The 21,641-nt window shown below is 38.2% G+C and overlaps 1 protein-coding gene across 4 annotated transcripts in view; it reads right to left on the bottom strand.

Annotated features, from left to right (window-relative positions):
- SCUBE1 (signal peptide, CUB domain and EGF like domain containing 1) overlaps positions 1–21,641 on the bottom strand; it is a 218,111-nt gene that overhangs the window by 102,664 nt on the left and 93,806 nt on the right. For all 4 annotated transcript variants that reach the window (XM_056341038.1, XM_056341037.1, XM_056341036.1 and 1 more), the window contains exon 5: positions 6,173–6,298. In XM_056341038.1, coding sequence (XP_056197013.1) covers positions 6,173–6,298 — 126 coding nt within the window. The remainder of the gene's footprint in view (positions 1–6,172; positions 6,299–21,641) is intronic.

The raw sequence follows: 21,641 nt of genomic DNA on the forward strand, positions 1-21,641 counted from the left end.
CCTGACTGTAAACATGACCTCTCTTCTGGCCAGCTGTGTCTGGGATGTGATCAAGCAAGGATAATAAGTGGTATAGAAGGCAGTTGCTTGCAATATCCACCCTATCGGGTGCATGCTGGCAGAGCTAATCCAGGATAAAGTAATTTCCATCTACCTATCCTCACCTCCTTCTTGACCCCATATGCCTCCTGAACTACGTGGAGGTTCATTCAATGTTTCTATTCTTGTTGGACTGCAGTGCCATCACAAGTTAACTTAAAGGTGTTGTTTATGCCAGATGTTTAAATACATTTCTGTCCAACAGTATTTTTATTGGGGATTTTGAAATGCAACCAGCAAAAAAGTATGCATTTTAAACAACTTGACTACAGTGGTTATTTTTGGCATTCCTTGCTGAAAGCCTTTGCTGGCAGAGATGAAAATATTGTAACACAGTTGCTCTGATTCATGTAATATAAGGGACTTTTCCTTACTCTTATTTGTCCATGAAAAATCGCACTAGACTGATGTGGCTTATAGTGAATCCTGCAGAATCACACACTTCTTTCATAGTTTCCCTACGTACTAAAGTCACTGCTCCTGTTCTGCCCAGTCAATGAACACAGATGTAGGTAATTTCCTCTTCCTGTCTCTTATAAATATTAGTAAATCATGTTTTTGAAGGATTTGAATTCCTGTCTAGACTACAATTTATTTATTTATTTATTTTAAGACTTGGGGAAAAAATTCTGGAGCTTGACAGCTCTGCAGGTGAAATTGGTACAAAAATCCAGTTGTAAAATATGTCATATCAATTTTCTTCTGGCCTTAATTCTGTACCAGTGACACTGAGAAGTTTCTCTTGTTTAGAGGAAGAAAAGCAAAATTATTTAAAAGCAAAGGGACATCCAGATCTACTCCATTTTTGTCAGAAAGCATTAAAACAAAATTAATGAGAAATCTCAAAAAACTATTTCTGATAAATTTTGGACTATACAGCTATGCAAAAGACTGTGTGCATTCAGAGTCTGTGACATTGAAGAGGCAAACAAAAAGAGGCCAAATGGTAAATTATGACAGACACAGATCACCTTCAAATGCTATACATCATGTTACAATAAAAGAGATGGAAAAAAGTAAATATTTTTTTGTTTTTACCAAAGGAGAATATACACATATCTGTAGGAGCTCAGATATACTTATCCACACATAGCAGATTTAAAACCAGAGTAACACCATTGCTTCTGACACTGCTTCAGCATTTGTGTATATCTCAAGAGTAACCAAAACGCTGGGCCCTTTCCGATAGTGGGAGAAATACCCTGTACAACTGGCTAAACCCAGCATCTCATAAAGAAGGCTTTGCTCACGTCGGCTACAAACATGCGAAGAAACAGCACACAAGCCTTACAAAGATGCTAATCATCTATGTGAGGTGTCTAAATGCTGGTGGCCAAGTTACCAGACTGTTCTCCCAACCCTGTTTCTATTATAAGCAAAGGGCTATGGGGCATCCTGAGCCAAAGCCCTGACACTGGTGCTTCAAAGTGTCTTCAAACAAGATTAATTCTTTCTGCTGACTATAATGCTCATGCTCTTGAACTGGCCAGCCACCTTTCAGGGCCTGCAGCCTGGCAGCGTGGCGTAATCTTCCAAACTGGCCACCTGCCTATGCTGCAGGGAGCATCATCTATTCAGTTTGCCTGGGCTGAGCTAAACATTCCTGAGACACAGCTTTGCAGGTAAGCCCGTGCTTACATCCATAGAAATATATGTACTAGTCTTGAAATGGCATTTTTATGATGAAAGACAAAAAACAACTGTCTGGAATAGGAACGACATCTTAAAGAACAAAAGGGATTGTAATGTACATATTCCACTAAGGAATGATACTAATGTTCCTTGCTAAAATGCCCAGCAGATTGACAATACCAGAACAAAGCCTAAATCCTGTTTTTAGAGCTTCTCTGAAATTTCACATAATCCTTTTTCTGGTTTATTCCATCTGACATGCCCATGACAAGGAGTCTTTGAAAACATATGGCCAATTATTAAATCTAACATTTAGTACTCACTAACTCAAAAAATCTCCTAAACAACTATGTCCTGATGTTGTCTGCATGTGGATTGAAGTATATATACTATGGCTCAGATGCCACAGAATTTGCAACAAGCCAGATCTTTTGGTTTTGTAGCATGGCTTTCTGCAACAGTTCAAACCAGCACACTGTAATTCTAGATAAATCAAAAATTGCACTGTTTTTTAACTAAATTGGCCATTAAATATATAATTTATATAAATATATGGGCATCTCTATGTGATGAAGCTGTGCATGCAACATTGCTTGCATTATTTATTTTAGTATAGCCTTACATTTTTAACATTCTGGAGATCTTTGTATTGCTAGCAAATAGTTGCATGAGAACATTATCAGCGGGAGCTGAAAAGCTGCCACTTGGCATAGTTACAACAGCATTTTACTGTAAACATACTAGACATGATTTTTAGAATTACTTAGCACTAGCCCTCCTGCTCACTTAAATCATTATCAGAGGGGGCAGACAGAAATAGCTGTAATTAAGGTTACCCAGCATTTTTCATTAAAAGGTTCATCTTTTACTTGTTTATAACTCTTCTAGGTTGCAACCTGCAGGTATGGGCATCTGCTTTCGGTTTCCTCTTACTTTTTCAAGTTCCAGCTAAACTGATCCAACTAAAAATGAGATTAAAAAAAATGCCTTGGTTTGCTTATATTTGGGGAAAAATCTTCAGTTTATCAAAAATTTCTAATGCAATCATGCTCAGAGGCAGGAACTTAAAATCTATCATGGATACAGATACAGAAACAGGAGGTCATATCCCATGTTTCCCCACTATAATCTAGAACTGAATTCACTATTCCTATGTCTCTTTTTTCTGCTTCTCCAGCAAGTATCTATGAAAATCACTGACGAAACATAATCTTCTTCTAATGGTTTGTGTAAACAGAAGATGGTTGTTTACTGCTGCTTTGGATCTAAAGGATGCAGTCCTTCTGAGGAATTATGCATGGATCTCTATGATTCTGCTTGTTGTATTCCTAGATGACCTCTTGAGATCCCATCCAGCCTCAATGCTTCTGTGTTTTCCTAGCATGGTGGGAAAGATTTTTATATTTATTTTTGGTAACTGAGAACTTGCATGTTTAAAATTTACAATAAGAAACCATTAAGGCTGCAATATTAAGCACTCAAAGGCCACCAAATACCAGACTTCTGATACATAGACTTATTGTATCATGATAACCATCTTTAATGACAAATGCAGAAAACATTCCTGTCTTATTCAGTGCACAGGGGAGCTGGGCAAAGTCAGGCTCCTGGAAACAGCTGGAGAATCTTGTTTCATTTGCTGCAGAGTGAGTAGTAAATCAGAAAGAGACTGTCAAGAAAAGACGGTCTTGTTCAGACAGCGAATAGAGCCTTAAAATCTCTAATCTATTTCTGCCTCTGTCATGGAATTCCTACTTAGGGCTTGGCAAGCCACCTGAATCATATCTATTACAGGTTACTGATATATACCTTTCTCCGTGGCATTTGCAACTACAGCTGGAACTACTGGGAGCCTGGCTTTGATCATACTAAAATGCTGTAAATGCTGAGCTGGGTTCTGGGTGTTTCCTGTTAATCACCTATCTCTACTAAATGTCTTTGACGTTAACATCTTTATATTCATTCCTCATCTGTAAGATAGGCAAACCAGTACTTTTAAACTTGACAAGAATATTCTGAAAATACATTAACAATGCCTACAAAGCACTTCCATATTATAGTAACGACTATCATGGGAAAACCCATGAGGAAATTAAAAATTTTATGTTCACAATAGGGTTTAAATACTGTGCAGCAGGAAAGGCATGACACTGAATTATGGAAAGGAAGCTATTGACCAAAAGCCTGTTTAACGAGCACTGACCATCATATATGCTGAATGAAAAAAGTGTGACTGCCTTATTAGCAGTGATGGTATGATCAGGTGATACGTAATCATGTAATTAGGATGTAATGACAACCTCATAATGCATACATAAAAAGCAGGGAGCCTCTCTCCAATTTTTTATGCTAACTTATTTTAACATCTTTTTTTCCTTTGAGGAACACTTGTCTCTTTACTAGTGGGCTTGGGCCAATACATCCGAAAACCTCTCACAGTATTCTGATTCATAGAATCATAGGAGATCTTGAGCTGGAAGGGATCCCTAAGGATCATCAAGTCCAACCCCCTGCATTTGCAAACTGGAAGATAAAAAATTCACCTCACGAAGTACTGGTTCTCTGTCACTTGTTCACATAAAAAACCAGAGAAGCAAGCTCTGAAAAACTCTGAAAGGCACAGTCTCCTGGAGGGACTATGATAAATCAGAATAATTGAGAGGGATATACTAGGGGTATATCTGATCCTACCAGTCCCTGGTATACAAGGCTACAGACCTAGTCCAGGCTGACAAGCATCTTTTTTCCAGCTCTTCAACCCAGCTGTATTCAGTACTTGCAAAGTTGCAGCTCAAGATTTAAGCCAATTCCACTGAAATGGCTAGCTGTTAAAAAGTTTTTTTAAGAGTCAAGATTTGGTTTCAGAACCAGGCCTTTATAAATAGCCTGCTGTAATCTCACAATTATTGTATTTTATAGCCAGGCTATCTGGCTACAGCATTATACTTCTTTGTGTTTGTAAAGGCTAGAAATAGAGTTATTTTAAGTAAGACTATGGAACATATTTGCGGGATGTACTGTGGGTTTAGGGGCCGGTGCACTCTGCAGCAAACTGCAACCTTGGAAAACTCAGCGTCCCTACTTAGAGGTCTGTCAGCAGAAGTTCATTATACTTCCAACTACAATTTGACAACCACAGGGCACAGAATAAATCAAAGTTTTTCACTCTATTAAACCCTGAGGCATTTAGAAATATTGCTCCAGAAAAGGCTGTAATCCTCCTGTCACCATCTCACTAAGAAAAAGAGTAATGGAATTCTTAAGGAATGTACACATTTGTGGAAACAAATACTAAACAACATAAATAAACATCCTCTCCCACTTTACCAATGTAGCTATGTTGCACTGCAATTAACAACATGCAATGTTCACTTCTAATAAACATTGAGAATGAAAATTACCATAAAGGCAAATTTTCTCTGTGCTTTTTGCCTTTGGCCCTGGGCACCCTCTAACACTGAGGAGCAGTCAGGCTGTACAGTATCCTGTGGCATTTCTTTATGATACTAAAAGGTGATTCTTTGACTTTGTACTTGCAAACTAATACAACCTAAGCATATTTACGCAGTGGAGATTGCAGGAAGAAAAAAGGTGAAGTGGAAGAAAGACTATCATAAAAATACTGGCCCTGTGCAAAGCACATAACATGTTTAATGTAATTTTATTGCATTTCCTTTTTGTTTGTCTCTCACAAAGCTACCAAGTAGGAAAGCAAGCTATTGGAATCACACCTTACACTCACTGAAGCCATCAGAAAGATGCCCATGCAATTCGGAAGCTTTCAGATGACAGCGCTCAGTTACAGAGGGTCGATTATTTTAACCCGTACAGAACAATTTTCAATTTTGTGGGCTAATGAGTATCTGTATCTTCAGCATCCTAGCTTCAAGAATACATCAGTCAGGGATTTTGTTTGAACTGTATATATGACACAACTGCATGTTTTCCAGGTAATAACAAGAGAAGTAGACTGCATGCAGTGGAATCAGGACTAGAGCAGACATTTATATCTAGCCTTTAGAAAAGAGGAATTCACCCTCTTAAATTGATAGCTCTGGTAGGTTTATCATTAAATCTATTAGTAGAATTATCAATGCATCTATCATTGTGGACCTTGCAAAATATTCCAAGCCAGAACCCTCTATGCTTTATTTGTTTTGCTTTACAAGGTAAGCCTGGATTAAACTGATCCCTCACATTTCTGCGTTCATAGAAAGGTAGAAAAGTTGTTACCATTTTGCTAACAGAGTCACTGCCAACATTCTGCTACTCAATCCCTCTTATCCATTCCCAAATACACCTTCTACCGCAAAAAATACATTACTAAAATTACAAATCACCTTTGGCCAAACAAAGTTGATTTCTTGGCTTCTGGAAAATAATAACAATGATGAAAATAAGACATTTTGTGGCATTTGAAATTTAATCTTCATCTACCTACATTTGCAGTCCTTCTGGTTTTTGGCAAGTTCAAAGCCAGGCCTACATTCACAGGCTACCCCACCTTTGGGCGTCTCCCGGCAGATGTGTGCACACCCATGATCTTTGTTCATACAGTTCATACCCTCTGTAAAAACAAGAAAGAAAAATGGAAAACATTAGTACTGAAATAAAGCTACAAACTAATGATACACATCCAGTCTGCCAGTAACTTTAATTGCAATTTTTATTTGCATCAGGACTGTGTTCCGTAAGGCAGAAGAATGCAGCTGAAAAGAGGTATACAATCAACAAAACAGTGTAATAAAGGACAAATCTCCTCTGGGGCAAACACAACAAGTACTACTGTGGAATATAGGGTGTCTCTGCTGCATGTAGAAACCCAGGACTAGTGATTTCCCTATTCCATACCCACATTCTAATCTTTTGTGAAAATATCATGGATTTAAAGGACACTCCAGGAAGTTGTCTGTCCCACAGGTGATTATCAGACTTGAATAACTGAACTCACTGTTATTTTTTCCTTGTATAAATTTAATGGTTGTTACTGTCTGGCACATTTTTATTTGCCTTTAATGTGCTGTGTATTTTCTAACACACAAAATCTACCAAAGATTATATCCAAGCTTTTTTGCTTGGATCTGCTTCTTCGCTATTTCACTTCTTCACTAATACACATCTCAATTACATGTCATCCACCATAAGCACAGCCCATCTCCAACAAACCTACTGACACTTTTCCCTTTGAATATATTAAACAAAACATACCAGCTGTTCAACAAACATCCAAGTGCCATGGTGGATTCCTGTTAATGTTTTTGCCAACGAGCAGTATCAACCAGCTTTCTCTTAATCATCCCTGAGCCAATTTTAGCTTTCTAAACCATGTAAGCAATTTAGATATTGAATGCGCCTGATGCTCTTGGAGGCTTTCATTAGTGAGTTAATTCAAATCCCACATATTCACAGAAATCCTGAACTCAGTCCTTATGGGTCAGTATCTAGCATTCCTTATGTGAACGAAGGCTAGCTAGATTTGCATTACAAAGACTTCCAAGACTTCCCCTTGGATATCTGACCTGGAAAGGAGAGACAAATTATGTCAGGGTACACTGACAGAGAATTCACAGCGTAACTCAGCTCACTACCATGAAAACAGCATCTATACCCCAAAACACTGGTGCACACATCAGTGTGGACTGGGCAGCTTGTTGGTCACTTCGTAACATGGCTACTCCTACCTACTCTACACTAATTTCTCAAAACAACTCCAGTGTAAAACGTTCAACTTAAACTTACAGTGATAACGTACTGTAAATAGATGTTTTTTTCAGGGCTGTTGCAAAGTTTTTGCTTCCATAGGTGAAAACGATCGCTGCCCTCCCTTTTCATTCTTCCAGAAACTACATGAACGTACCTGCCACCCGTGGCATCTACACACACGGCCTTCAAGGTGAGCCTGGTCTTGCACTATCAAAGCCTCGAAACCAAGTGCCAAGGCTTTATGATGAATTTAGCAGATGTTTCTCTGCATATAGAAGTTCTTAACTGAACACAAAATAGCGTAAAAGACAGCTACTAAGAAACTTTGTGTACGAAATTCTGAGGAGGAAATGCTATAGGAAGTCAGCCAGAGATTCCCTCGGTTGACAGAAGCTAACAGCTTCAAAAGTTATTTGCACTGCTCGACTTTACCTCAGAAAGGTTTATAATAGCAGAGCAATGAGAAACACACAGCACCAGTCTGAGTGGGTATTTTTGCTCACCTCCTACAAAAAATAGCAGGGTCTTAAATCTCACCAAATATGAACCCCAACATTATAGACAACAGATATATTTCTTTCTTCTAAATTCCCCTCTGTGTTGGCTTTGATGAGTCTAAAAACTTGCCAAAGCACAAGTTATACTCTGTAAACTGCAGCCTGGACAACAGATGCTGTTCGAAGATACAATACATACTGTATACTACTCTATACCATCCTATACATCGAAGTGAGGTATGAATGTTCTGTTTGGCTGAACAGATACAAGAAACCTGGGAACAGCTTTATTGAAGGTTTTGCGGCATTTTATAATCTCTTTCTCTCCATTTCTCCCAACAAAGGATTTCAGACACAATGCGTTTGACAAACCGCATTCCTGCACACTACACTATGTTCAGAAAAGATCTGGGAAAGATAACACATGGCTGATTGAGTCACATTGCTGAAGCAATGAGAAGAGAGGAATTAGACAGATGAAAGAAGATATTTAACGGCCCAGAAGTGTAATGAAGCCAGTGATTTTCAGTGTTTACTTACAGGCACTGAATATCTGCCATTGTTATAATCACTTGGGAAGACAGAAGTTGTGCACTGCTAAAAATATCGGGAGAAATCAAAGATCAAAATTACTACTTTTTGAAACAAAAGTGAAAGAAAAAGTAGAATTTTATTCTGGTATCTGTGTGTAAGACCACAATATTTCAGTTACTGTATTCATCAAGTAGTTGGAGCTGTAGAAAAATTATTTCAGTTCCACGTTTAGCTGGAGAAGAACACCATAGAAATCTCCTAAGCCTGAAAACCATTATTTCAGAAAATGTAGATTTTTTTCTGGTGAAATGAAAGACTATTATTTTTCAGTCAAGAGCAGTAACTCACCCACAACGAAACTTTTCATTTACATTTTAGTATTTTTCAAAATTCCTAAGAATTAAATTACAAAAAAATTTCTAAACAAACTTTTGTTTAGACCTGAAAAAAATATTCAAATAAAAATGCAGCAAATAAATAGTTTGGCTTGTTTAAGAATGTAATCTAAAACAAATCCATGTTTACTTGCCTGTGTTTATTTTTATTTTTCAGAAAGCGCAGTATTTAGGCGGGTGTCTTCTGTATCAATCTACATACACAAATGATTTATGAATCATTGTTGATACATGAGATTTATTTTTTTTGCAAGCTGATTCTTCAGACAATACTGAACCTTTTAAGACAGAACATATAAATCACACTAAAAAATACAAAAACATGCTAAATTCCTTCCTAAATAGTTTAGTTGCTATAAAAATGCATATACATGGGAGAGAAAAATACTCCTAAAATTACTTTGTCCAGTATTGTCTTTAGGAGGATGCGGTACAGACTCTGAAACAAACTAGAAATACACACCTCACGCACATTTCCTATACTGGAACTGGATGGAGTGAACTTCTGGTAGTAAAATAACCGGTCTGCTATCGTAGGCCATAACTATCCTGCTATCATAGAAGTAGTAAGATGTCTGAGTTACCATCTCCCCTCACTATCACCTCCCAAGAAGCAAAGTTTTGCCTCATTTTAGTTGATGTTTAGCAGCCACCTCATGTGCACATGCTTTTTACATAAAGAGCCCAAAGTGTGAATAACAACATAGGAAAAATTCCCCTGATGTTACAGGGGGATGTTTCTCAAGCATCTTAGTGCCTGCCTTGGTGTTCAGCCTGCCTTGCCCCCAGGACGAAGGGTGAACCACAGGGGAGGCGGGTGGCGTCCTGCCGGAGCTGCTGGCACTGCCAGGCACGGGCAGCCAGCATGCTCCTCTCCCCAGCGATGGGCAGCTCCAGCAAAAACGGGGTTCCCTCTGCGGGTAACTGGCACGATCGAGGCCAAACAGCCTGATTTGTACAAATGGGTGGAAAGTTAAGTCATTCAAGTAAAAAACCACAATAATGGAAAAATTGGGTGGGATTCTCCTGTTCATTTAAATGTGTTTGAAGTTTTTCTCTTAATCACCATAAGTCCCAGCTCAGCAGAGGGGCCCCAGCACCAAGAGGGGTGCCCTGTGCTTCACGTGTTGCTCCTTCCTGAAGATGACTGATATAACGTAGAACCAGGGAAGAGAGGGGAAACACCTATGGAATTATTCTAGGCTTTTCCCAAGACAGTACAGGATCACACCCACAGCAGTTTTGCTTCAGTATGTGGTACAGCGTGGGCAAAATATCAAGCAATGGATCTTCCACCCAAGCCTTAACCAGAAAGTATCTGCAGAACTACATCTTTTAGTACACAGCCTTTTGTCCCCCCTCTCCCATCATATGCACAACTGCATCACTGGTTTTGAACATAAGTTGTTGTTCCTAGCTGCTTCTCTTAATTTTTGCATTGATCTGTGTGCCTCTGCTTCTAGAACTGATGTAACTATGGGTCAAGTGAAAAATCATAGTTCCCAAAACAAGGGAAAGACTAAACATTTTAAGTCTGTACACCAAAAAAATCCTTACTGTATTGTCATGATACTGAAGTGTGCAGCATTGAAAGGTTCTGGGTTTTTCATGTTAATTGTTAATAAATGCAGTATCTTAATTCCATATGCTGCTACTCAAGGTAGTCTCTAAAGCCTAGCACAAAAATGGGTGCATATTCTCTTTGGCCATGCTGGCAGACAGTAAAATAAACTTTTCAAATACAGACACATTCTCAGCAAATTCAACTTTCAAAAAGACAGCAAAACAGAATCCAATGGAAAATATATTACAAACAGGAAGAAAAATGCCACTTAAGAAAAGAAAACACTAATCTAATTAAACTAAATTATCTTTCAGCATTTTAGGTACAATTTGAGAAGCTTTCTCCTACTGCATTCCTGGTTTTTTTCTGACTTTCTGTTACAAAAGATTGTTCACGGGAGAGTAGCAGACATTGTTATATGACCCACAATCCACATTCATTTTTGTTCCTGGCCTAGGAGAGATTTGGGTGTGAGTCTACTACATTAATCCAGTCTGCCATCTAGGTATCACACATCTCTTAGTAGTGCTGTTCTGCAAAATGTTCAGTCTGATACAATGACCTCTCCATTGTATAATGCTCTAAAAATGTTTTCAGCTCAATGGCTCTGAAAATGCTTAAATCAGGCAGACTTAAATCAGACAACTAACGTACTGATCAGCCTTTATTTTTCATTAACACTGCCTGTTTGATCTTAATTAAGACTTCTAGCAATTATTTTACTCTGGGGTTCATCATGTATGCTTATGTTACCCTCTATGTTGTCATAACTTCACTTAGTCTGTATTTATATTGCTGCTATTTTTTATAACTTCCAAATAAACATTCTGATTCCGAACACAATCTGAAAAAGACTACTTTAAATTGCACTGAAGATATAATACAGTAATAACTTAGAATATCATCAAACTATATGTGGTTGAATGTGGTAAGAAAATACAAGAAAATACAAGAAATCTTGAACGTAACCCGTACATACACACTGACATGCACAGCAGCACGTGTGTCACTTATACTCAGTCCTCAAAACAGTGTAACTGGATTCTCGTTTTTGTTGATAAGTTAATTTTAGGACCAGGTACAAGTGAAATCTCTTACTACAGTTGCACCCTTGTTTAACAAAAAGTTAATTTTATAACAAATAATTTAAAAAGTTGTAGACATGGTTTACGAAGTTCATACATTACACAAAATTTGTATGATTCTGTTCCAGTAACTTCCAGAAGAGTTAAAAGACATTAGATCTAAGTTATATGCAAGTCATTGAATTGTTTGACTCAGATAAGCCACAGTGTTTAATTATTTGTGAACTGTTTTAAACACTTTTTATGAACATACCCTGTATGTAAAGTAAACCATAAATCTTTATAACACAAACAACAAGCAATTGTTGTGGTTAGTTTCTTCCCATCAGTTTTAGTTATAGGGGTAATTACTTCTGCCTGGGTAGGGGATCCATATGGTGCTACAAACTGCTACCGGTGCTACTCAGGACTTTCAGGACTTTGTTAGAGTACTGCTAGTTTAAGGAATGGTGGAGTTCAACTGTATCAGGATCAGCTGATACAGTTCAACTGTATCAGTATGTATTATTTATGAAAGCAAAATATAATAGTACCAAATACATTGTAATTATAGTAACTATAAAGTAAGAAACAGAACATAGCATGAAATATGATGTCTTTAGATCACCCGATTGTCACTTACAGTCATTGGCTCAATTCCTGGTGCTAGAAAGAACGGAACATACCTTCAGCAGCAGAGACAGGAAATAATCCATGAGGAAACAAGCATTCTCATTTCAGTTGTTTACTAAACTATTAACATAGTGGGATTTTCTTGTGTTTTCTTTGTAAAAGTTCATGTGAGAAACTACAGCACCACAATTAAGCACAATGACCAAGCAATTTAGAAGACGACAGAGACAACTCCTCTCCCAGAGTTTTTGGTTTACTCTGTTAGGCATGGAAGCCAAACAAAACACACTTTAAGTTTCTGATGGAGACAGGAACATGAAGTTAGTGAAAGTTCAAGATGCCTGTTTCAAGCCAAATGTTACACTACACATGTAAATTTTGGTTGCATAAATGTAGTTTGATGGTTGACTATCCAAAAAAAGCATAACGTTAACTTTTCGGATAGCTTGTGGAAAGCAGCTCCCCATCTACGCCTGTGAGTGTCCCTGCTCTGGCCTTCTAATTCTAGCATCTTGTGTGCTTCACAAGAGTGAGGAAAATCAACATTTGGCTAAACAACCCAGTTACAGTCAACAAATACATATGGTCAGATCTCAGCTTCAGTGAAGCTGAAGGATTGTTTTCCAGCATCCTGGATCTGACCTTTACGCTGCACAGTTGCATCAGATCTGGATATTTCTGGCTCACTAATAAGAATGTCTGGGTGAGCTTGGCTCCCCAGTGAGAATCTAAGATGCTCTCATCTCAAAAAACAGTATGTCCTTTCATGAGGCTTAAAAAAAAACACCAAAATTTTCTCTAGCAAGAAAACAGAGGATGAAACAAATTGATTGAGACAGCTACCCTTCCTCAGCCGCTCACAATGTCTTGGGTGCAAAGCATCCATCTAAGAGTAGACTGCTAAAGCTAAGTGAGAAACCTTGCATTGGGTATGCTGGAAATGTAATAATCTATGTCATGGACTTCTGTTTTTTTTATTGTTAACTAAATGAACATAAGACTTTCTTTCCATCTTCATTCTTGAAGTTGCCTGGTTCTGCCTAGATCTTTAGGAAAACACAGTTGTTTCAGTGACTACAACTCACCCCAACAGAGGTTGAAAAGAAAAGAAAACAAATAAGCACGCAAACTGACCCAAGGAAATAGAATTCTACACTATTAAGTAGACTGGCCGGAGAAACCCTGGACATCATACAAGCAAACAGCTGCTGGTATATTAAATATAAACAAATTCAAGTTTGTTTAGCAATTACATGTGTTTTCAGTTTGGATATAATTTGTGCTTGGGGACAGCATCTTGAGCAGGCAGGCTTGCAGTCTTATCTCTGACAAGATGTTCCTGCTCTGAGTGGCAGCCAGAAAACCGCATGTGTCATCCAGTCGCAAAGAGGGGTTTTATCTTAGATTTAGAAATAGGCATGTGTCAGAAATATAACTTCATTCTGTCAGCAGTAAAAGCAAAGATTTGCAATGCTGCAAAGGTACTGCAATTTCAGAAAAGAGGCTAGAAAGATTAAATGAATGACAGGAGTGAACAGACCAAGTTTATTTTAGCAGAAAACCCACGCAGATAGGTAGGGAAAGGAAACAGATGCAAAAATTTCCAGAAAATGTGAGCAATTCCTGTGGGACCAAGAACAGAGAGTAAGAAAGACTGGCTAAAATCCAGCCCAGGTTGGTTGTGACTGACTTGTGATTGTGTGATGGCTTTTTGCTGGATTACATGAAAGATGTTTGGCAATCTTAGTCTGTTTCCCACATTGCAGAGCTACCAATAGAAGCTGGTGCTCCCTGAAACCCTTTGAAATAGTCTCTGTTACCTTCTCACATGTAGAAACGGTTTATCTCAAAGAAAATGCAGTAAGATAGCCCAGAGAATGTGTGTTGCTGCTGCTCTGGCAGAATCAAGGGTGCCAGTCTCTGCTGGTATCTACTTGGCACCTGACATTACCACTGATTTCACATAGAGGGAAATACATGGCAGGGGAAGAGAAAGATAAGGACAAGAATGGAAAGCAAAACGAAACACAGTTAACTATATTACTATAATCTGCTTTTAATTTTGCTTCATCTTCAAATCACAATTCCTTAAACAATAAAGCAAAGCAAAAGAAAAGGTCGGTTTTGGGGGAGTCACTGTCACACAAAGTCCCTTGGCAGATGGAGGTGACCCTGAGGGCAGAACAAGGCCATGCAGGAGGCATAGCTGAGAAATGAGCTTCCTCCATTTGTCTTCACCACCACTGTCATATTTCCTGGTGCCTTGGTGGGAGCTAATAAACCTTGAGTAGTTCTGATATCCCGGCTCCCAGAGGTGTGGTGCTACAGCAGAGCTAGCAAGGACACCACCACCCAGGCATACTCAAATACCCCCAGATGGGAGGGGTTCAGTAACTACAACGAAGTCCCCGGTTGTGGCAAAAATGAGAAACTCCTGGTTATTTTAGAAAATACTAGGTCTTTGAGCCTCATAGCATACTAGAGATATGAAAACCTGGGTTACTCTTTTCTAAAAGGTTCTCTCTAGAGATAAAAAGTACTTATTTATAACATGGGAAAATTGTAGAGTATTAGACCAGACAATGGCAAGAAAATACTTTTACCCTCCCCGGTCACAGGAAAGCTCAGTATTTAAACAAACATTCTCCACCTCTACCAAGTGAAACTTCTCAAAATGATATTGCAAATTTCTTAATCTTCCAGTAAAAAGACTTAAAATAATTTCAGAAAGCAGGCACTTAAAAAAAAAATTAATTGAAAATACGTCTTTTCATTAGTGTTTCATGAGGAGGCTTTGAACCAGGTCTAACCAAAGTTTAAATCATAGTATCATTTGTGTAAAGATAAGGCAAGAGATGGGATTAAAAAGAAGAATACTAAAATCTTTTTTTCTTTTTCTTCCTCTGAAATCTGCACAACTGACATGAGATTGCCTTGGTTTCCAAAAAGAAATATTTCTAATAAAATGTTTTATTATTCAAATAGATCGAAAACCAGTAAATATTTCAATACCACCTGTCTTTGCAGGAATGCCTTCACAGCCCAAACTCTGCAGGAATATTTCATAACTTCTTGCAACAACATGTAATTAAACAGAATATGAGTATCTGCTTGATGAGCACCTTTGGAAGCAAGAAAAGGTATTTAGCAGGTTTATTTTCCAACTGTTATTTAAGCAAGCTGTGGAGTAAGTAAACCTTGCAAAGCAGCAGGATGAAACAGGTTCTTCTTCTGGGTTCCTATTCACTTTAACTAAGATCCTTCATTCCTCATGGAATCAACAGATGATGAAGGGCCCTGGATGTGTGTGAGGGTTTACATTCAAACTCCAAGTGGAAGGATGACCTCAGCAATGCCTGTTCTGCACTGGGTATATTCTCAGAACTCTCAAATCTTTTCTCAGGGGAGTATTAGTCTCCTGTGGTTTTGACTCATCGCACTACCTTTCTAAGACATAATATGGCCCACATCAGACAATGCTGTCTGATGAACACTGACATTAATTTTGCTATTCTAGTAAGATTATGTTATTACCGTGAACACAACATGTAAAGACATTTCTAAGCATTGATAGCTGGAAAAAGTTTAATACATGCACTAGACTTTTTTCCATTTTCTTTTTTACATCAACTGAAAATACTTTTTAGGACTAATTAGCAAAACAATACATGTCATTAGACTATATATGCCTGTATATATTATATATTATCATAGATATGCATATCATTATATATATGTGCTAATTTGCATATATAATGAATAGTCATAATCATATAGAATGCTATATGTACTACTGCATATATATCCTATTTAAACCCAAAAATACATTTTGCAAGAAATAACTGTCTGCAAATCTACAGGTAAATATGGAGCACAGATCAAATTATTATCTTACATCAGACTTATCATTTTTGTAGGGCTAAACATGACCAAGATTCAAAACTCATTCTGTTGTTTTGTTCCTTACAAAATAAACACTGAGCAAGATGTTAGGCAATTCATAGACTCGCCCCTATGCAGAAATGACCATGTAGCACAAAGGTGGTCATGTTTCTCAAACATAAGGGATAAAGCAATAGAGTTTCTAGCCTCCTGTAGGTTTTTTTGGGGTCACTTCAGTGCTGGAAAGCTGAATGTGAAGCAACATCCATATACAGCTGTGCTGTAGTTGCCCAGAGCTTCACATTTCCATCGATATGTTGACAGTAGAAAATTCCAAAGGTCTAAGTTACTGTTCAACAACCAAACAGCTGATTTCCACAAGCTGTGGTGACTTTCAGAAAAATCATATACAACCTGGAACCAAAATTTTAACAGATATTTGGAGCCATTGAGTCAACTACAGCTTCTCTCAAAAATGAGATTGTGGGTATACCTTAGTTGCATGTTTGCACACAACACAAGTCCTTTTTAGGTGCAAATCTTTCCTGTGTTCACACCTCAAGGTTTTTACAGCTCATTTCCATGCACCGTTGTGTACAAGAAATAGTTGGTCCCTTGGGGAAGTCAAACTGGAAGGTGTACACTAAGGGTGCCAGAAACCGCATCACAGAATGCAGAATGGATTTCAAACTTGTTCCCAATTTCAATACATTCTCTTTTTTATAAAACCACATACATATTTCACTGATGAGTATCAGAGAAATAAAGTAATCCAACTCAGAACTGCAGTGGAGTCAAGGAAGAATAAAATGATACTAAGCCTTAGAAAATCCTATTGCTTCTAAAGTGTTTTTCTAGCAAGACTGTCAACACCTGTGGACAATGAAGGACTGAATATGAAAGGCAAAATATATGTTTGCAAGCTGCCTTGTGAATGGCCAATTTGATTTCCTACCAAAACGTTTTAAGATGTGTGTAGTGGCTGGGGTAAAAGCTATGTTATCTGGAGAACTGTCATAAATAAATAACTACTTTAATAAGCTCAGAGTGTTTGGCTCCTCCATTCTCCTCTGTCTCTTGATTGATTATTTAGTGGGTCTGCTGCTAGAGCTCATAAATTTCAAAATTCTTTCAAGTTTTTTTTTCTCTTTCTGATCAAAGAAATGTTTATGTATCCTTCCCATACTGTGTCTCTTTAAACTATTGGCTTTTTCAAAGTGGTTTTTTTTTTTTTAAACACCATAATGTGATGTACACAGAGAGTAAATGATGTCAGAATCCTTTCTGCCCCAAACCAGTCTGTAAATCTTCAGAAAAGCAAAGTTCATGGGTGCATTTAAAAGGGGCACAATCTGTTTGTGCTTAAAAGAAAGTCCCCCTTTTTTTGTGTGTGCAGAATAACAATGCCAGAATGTGTTATTCCAAAGAACTGTTGCTATGGTGATGCCATCAATAACATCATTTTCTGCATCCTTGTCCTTTAAACACATAAGGAACGCAACAAGCATTGGTAAATGTGAAAAAAGAACAATTACCTTTTCTCTTTCAACAGCAGAGGAAGCCTTTTTTTCACCTCATCAATAGAAAATTATGTAGAAAGGAATAATAAAGACTGTTACAAGAAGCACCAAGAAGCCTATTAGTGACAAAGGCTTTTTTTTTTCTTTCCATGAATAATTACAGCTCTTCAAGAAGAAATCAGCCCAGGCTAAGGACCCTTCGCAAGCTTTAGATGGTAAAACAAACATTTGACTATACAAGGATTTCCCTTTCATGTACCTTTCCAAGGAAAAACAACTAAAATCTAGAATGAAATGGGAGAGAGAAAACCCAGAGAAACATCTGCTGCAATTAAAGAACCCTGCACATTCACCTAAAAGACTCATATCAAAAGCAACTAGATTAGTGACAGAATCAGTATAAATTTCAAGCCAGCAGGTTAAAGTTGTCTGTGGTGGGAAAGTTTGGCTTTTTGAGTAGTACAGTAAGAGGAAGCTATTCTGATTCTGTATGAACTGGGGAAACAGGATTTCAACACTTAGATGAGTTACCAAAGAGCTGTAAAACACCGTTAAGTTTAAAACCTCAAAGGCCAAAGCAAAATGGCACATAAACTTACTACACAAAGTCAGTTCATAAATAACGGAACCTTTACTAAAGCAAGATTTGACTTCAGGGACTTCTAACAGTCATGTAACATATAATTAGGGAGCCCTTCTGAAACACTTTTGCCCTGACTCCGATAGGCAACGTGCAAGTGGGAGCTCTGAATCTGCTGTTTGGTGTTTTCTACACAAAATAAAGGTCAACATGTTGTGCAATGGCTTATGTATATCTTTTGGGACTTCCCCTGCATACTTATACTAGGATCAGGGGCTGAAGATGACGATGTGAAAAATCTCCTGCTTCCTTCTCCTTGTCTCTAGGTAGTAAAAGGAACATATGTAAGAGAAAAGTGTGGAGGAAAGGAAGAAAGGAGTGACAAATTTTAAAGGTAGTTGGAGCACATGACACTGGAGATAAGAACAGGAATTGATAAGCTCAGAGACATACGTCCTACTGTTAAACCAAAGGGCTGTCAGGGTTAATGACAGCAAAGATACATAGCAGACACTTTAATTAGGTTTAAAGCACTAAAATGAACTTAAGATGATGCAATTCCAAACTCTTTAGCTGAATGAGAATGGTCTATGAGCAAAAGATAACAACTTAACCATACGGCTGCATTTACAATGGAAAGTCTGAGCTAGTTAGGAAGGGGAATTTAAGATGTTTGAATTATTTTCCTGAACACATTATTGTCTTGTGTCATCCTTTGATTTCTCACTGCTTCTGTCTCTTCACCTCTAGCAAGAGACAATGCTTGTTCACTTTTGATAGCTCCTTCAGCTCTCCACTTGTTACTGTGGAAATCCTAAAGGAATTGTGAGGCAGTAAAGATGACCCACATATGGAGATGGTGGGAATCAATTATTTTCCTTCCAGTTTTAGAGCCTCCGCAATGTTTCAAAGTACTCCACTATTTGGTTTAAACGCTACAACTGACTGGGTTCTGTTTCATGGAAAAAAGGCTTCCATGTTCTGTCTAGATTTCAACACATTTACGAATCGTTTAGAAAGCTCTGATGAAAGGCTTTAATAGGGCAGCTAATGGGCCAACTCAGCTTATCTGAGGGGCTATTCACCAAATTCCCCAGAAAACAAAAATCAGTGCAATCTGTTTCTCAGTATCCAAACATTACCCTTTATCTCTGAAGCCGAAGGAATAAAAGACAAATTCTTGGAAGGAAATGTTATGGTTCCCTTCCCTCCTGGTTTGTCTGAGACTTGGATGAAAATGTCTACTTTTGTAATTTCCTAGCTGGACTCCAGAGGCTGAAAGCTGAACGGCAATTCCCCATTTACCAGTCTCTCAGATCAGCACTCCTGCATGGCTGTCAACAAACCAAACCGATGGTTTTGATTAATTGGTGAGAGCCTCTTGAACTCCTCTGAGATACTTTAAAGGCCATTGGAAGTTTATAATGCTTAATTTATGGAGTAAGTATTAAAAGTGTACATGTGTTTTGTTAAGCAACAGTTTCTTAACTCTGTTGGACTTTGTGACTGGAAGGACACTTGGTACTTTTAATTGCTTATAGGTTACCTTAGAATGCATGCAATACATATGGGTCACTTCAGTTTGCACAGATCTTTGAGAAAATTTAATTTTTACTCTAAAAAGAGAAAAAAGCCTCTGAGATGAGGCATTTTAAAAAGATATGCCACTGCTTACAATATTATTCTCTTTCATAAGTAAGTAAAAGAGAAAAAAAATCTTTCCAATAATCAGGCATCAGCTAAATCATTGTCTTTTTCCGTCCCCTGAATCTTCAGATGGAATTTTCTCCACTGTATCACGTCGAACTGTACCATTTTTCAATGGAAGAGCAGAAGGAATGATGTCAAAATTTAGACTCCCCTATGCTCAGCTAAATCATTGTCTTTTTCCGTCCCCTGAATCTTCAGATGGAATTTTCTCCACTGTATCACGTCGAACTGTACCATTTTTCAATGGAAGAGCAGAAGGAATGATGTCAAAATTTAGACTCCCCTATGCTAACATATTCTGAACACTAACGGTGCTTCTCAAAAGAAAATGATCTTTCCCATTATAGGGATGCTTGCAGAATGGAAACCTGAAGATGAACCCAGAAGCATGTCTCTGTGGCTATTTAGAATTAATGAAAGTTCTGCTGTGGCAAAAAGCAGACTATCACAAAAAAGCAAACTACATCAAGCCATAACCCAGTTAAAACTCCAGTTGTTTTCACAGCCTCTGCAAGAATGCATCCACCTGTACATCACCACCATTCCTACCTGAATGGGTGCATTTCCCCTACACTTAAGTCACAAAAGTATCTTTTAAATGTTCTCAAAGACAGCACTAAAAAGCTTTAGTGACATATTTCTGGCCACAACCTGCACAACAAAAGCTAGCAAGTATGTCTTAAAGCTGCAATTTTGTCACCACCTAGGCAACAGGGTAGACTTTTTGTGACACATCTTTGCTATGGAATTTGCCAGATCTTTGGCTGAGAGAAAAATGAAAGCTGTGAGTGCGTGGGCATTGCTCAGATGGAGAAAGCAGATGAGAGATGGGTCCTGGGGAAGAGGAAAAATAAGATGAAGAAAGCTAGAGAGGAATGAAAGGTCAGTCAGTCATTGCCACTGAGTCAGAGGATTTGGACAGAGGTCTGTAGAGGACATGAGAAATAACCCTGGCACACCGCATATACACAACCACGAGAGAAGGTCTTGGGTCACAGTCCCATGCTGGAAAAGGAAAGGGAAGTCCCATAAAGGGAAGGAAAGAAAAGCTGGTTTTGATGAAGTCCTGGAAGTGATCTAGTGTGGATATGGAACAGAGAATGTGGTGTGCTGAACAGGCCAGTAAGTTAAATTCCTTGGGCTTGGAATAACTGGAAAACACAGAAAAAGTGGGACAATGGAGAAATTAATGGGAAGGCTGGCAGACAGAGGGCATGAATGACTATAGCTTTTGGGTTTACCAGAAAAAGGTGCGCCATTCAGTTTTATTCCATGTTCCTCAATGACATTATATGACAACCGCTTGCATGCCACTGAAGTTCTTGGCTTGAGAATATGTCTGGTTTTCAGCATCTCTCATAGAGTTTTGTGGGAAGGCTTGATTTCATCTACTACAATCTTTCTCACGACAGCTCGGTATAACCAGGCTGCTTGTGGGGTGACATCAGACCAGAGAAACATTATGAGCATTCCTCTCTGCCATTGGCATAAGGACCATCATTACCAATATCCAGCAAAGTGTAACAGTGGAAACTCTGTATGTTCAGCAACAAAGTACTGGGCAAACAATCTGTGATACAAACATGAGTTTCAGTCTCCAGGTGTTGTACTGGATGAACTTAGCATTCTTGAGTGCTTATGAAGTAACGTTCTTTGTGTATTTAACAATATGTTTCTTATAAAAAACAAAAGGGGGGGGGGCGGGAAGCTATAATTAGCTGTGTTATTACTGTCATTTAGAATAATTTGTGGACCTGGAAAGGTGCCACAGGGTATGCGTTGTATGGCGTTTTAATAGATGTTGTATGTTGTTTTTGGGTATCACTGA

This window comes from Falco biarmicus, chromosome 5 (assembly GCF_023638135.1).
Source record: "Falco biarmicus isolate bFalBia1 chromosome 5, bFalBia1.pri, whole genome shotgun sequence".
Taxonomy (NCBI): Eukaryota; Metazoa; Chordata; class Aves; order Falconiformes; family Falconidae; genus Falco; species Falco biarmicus.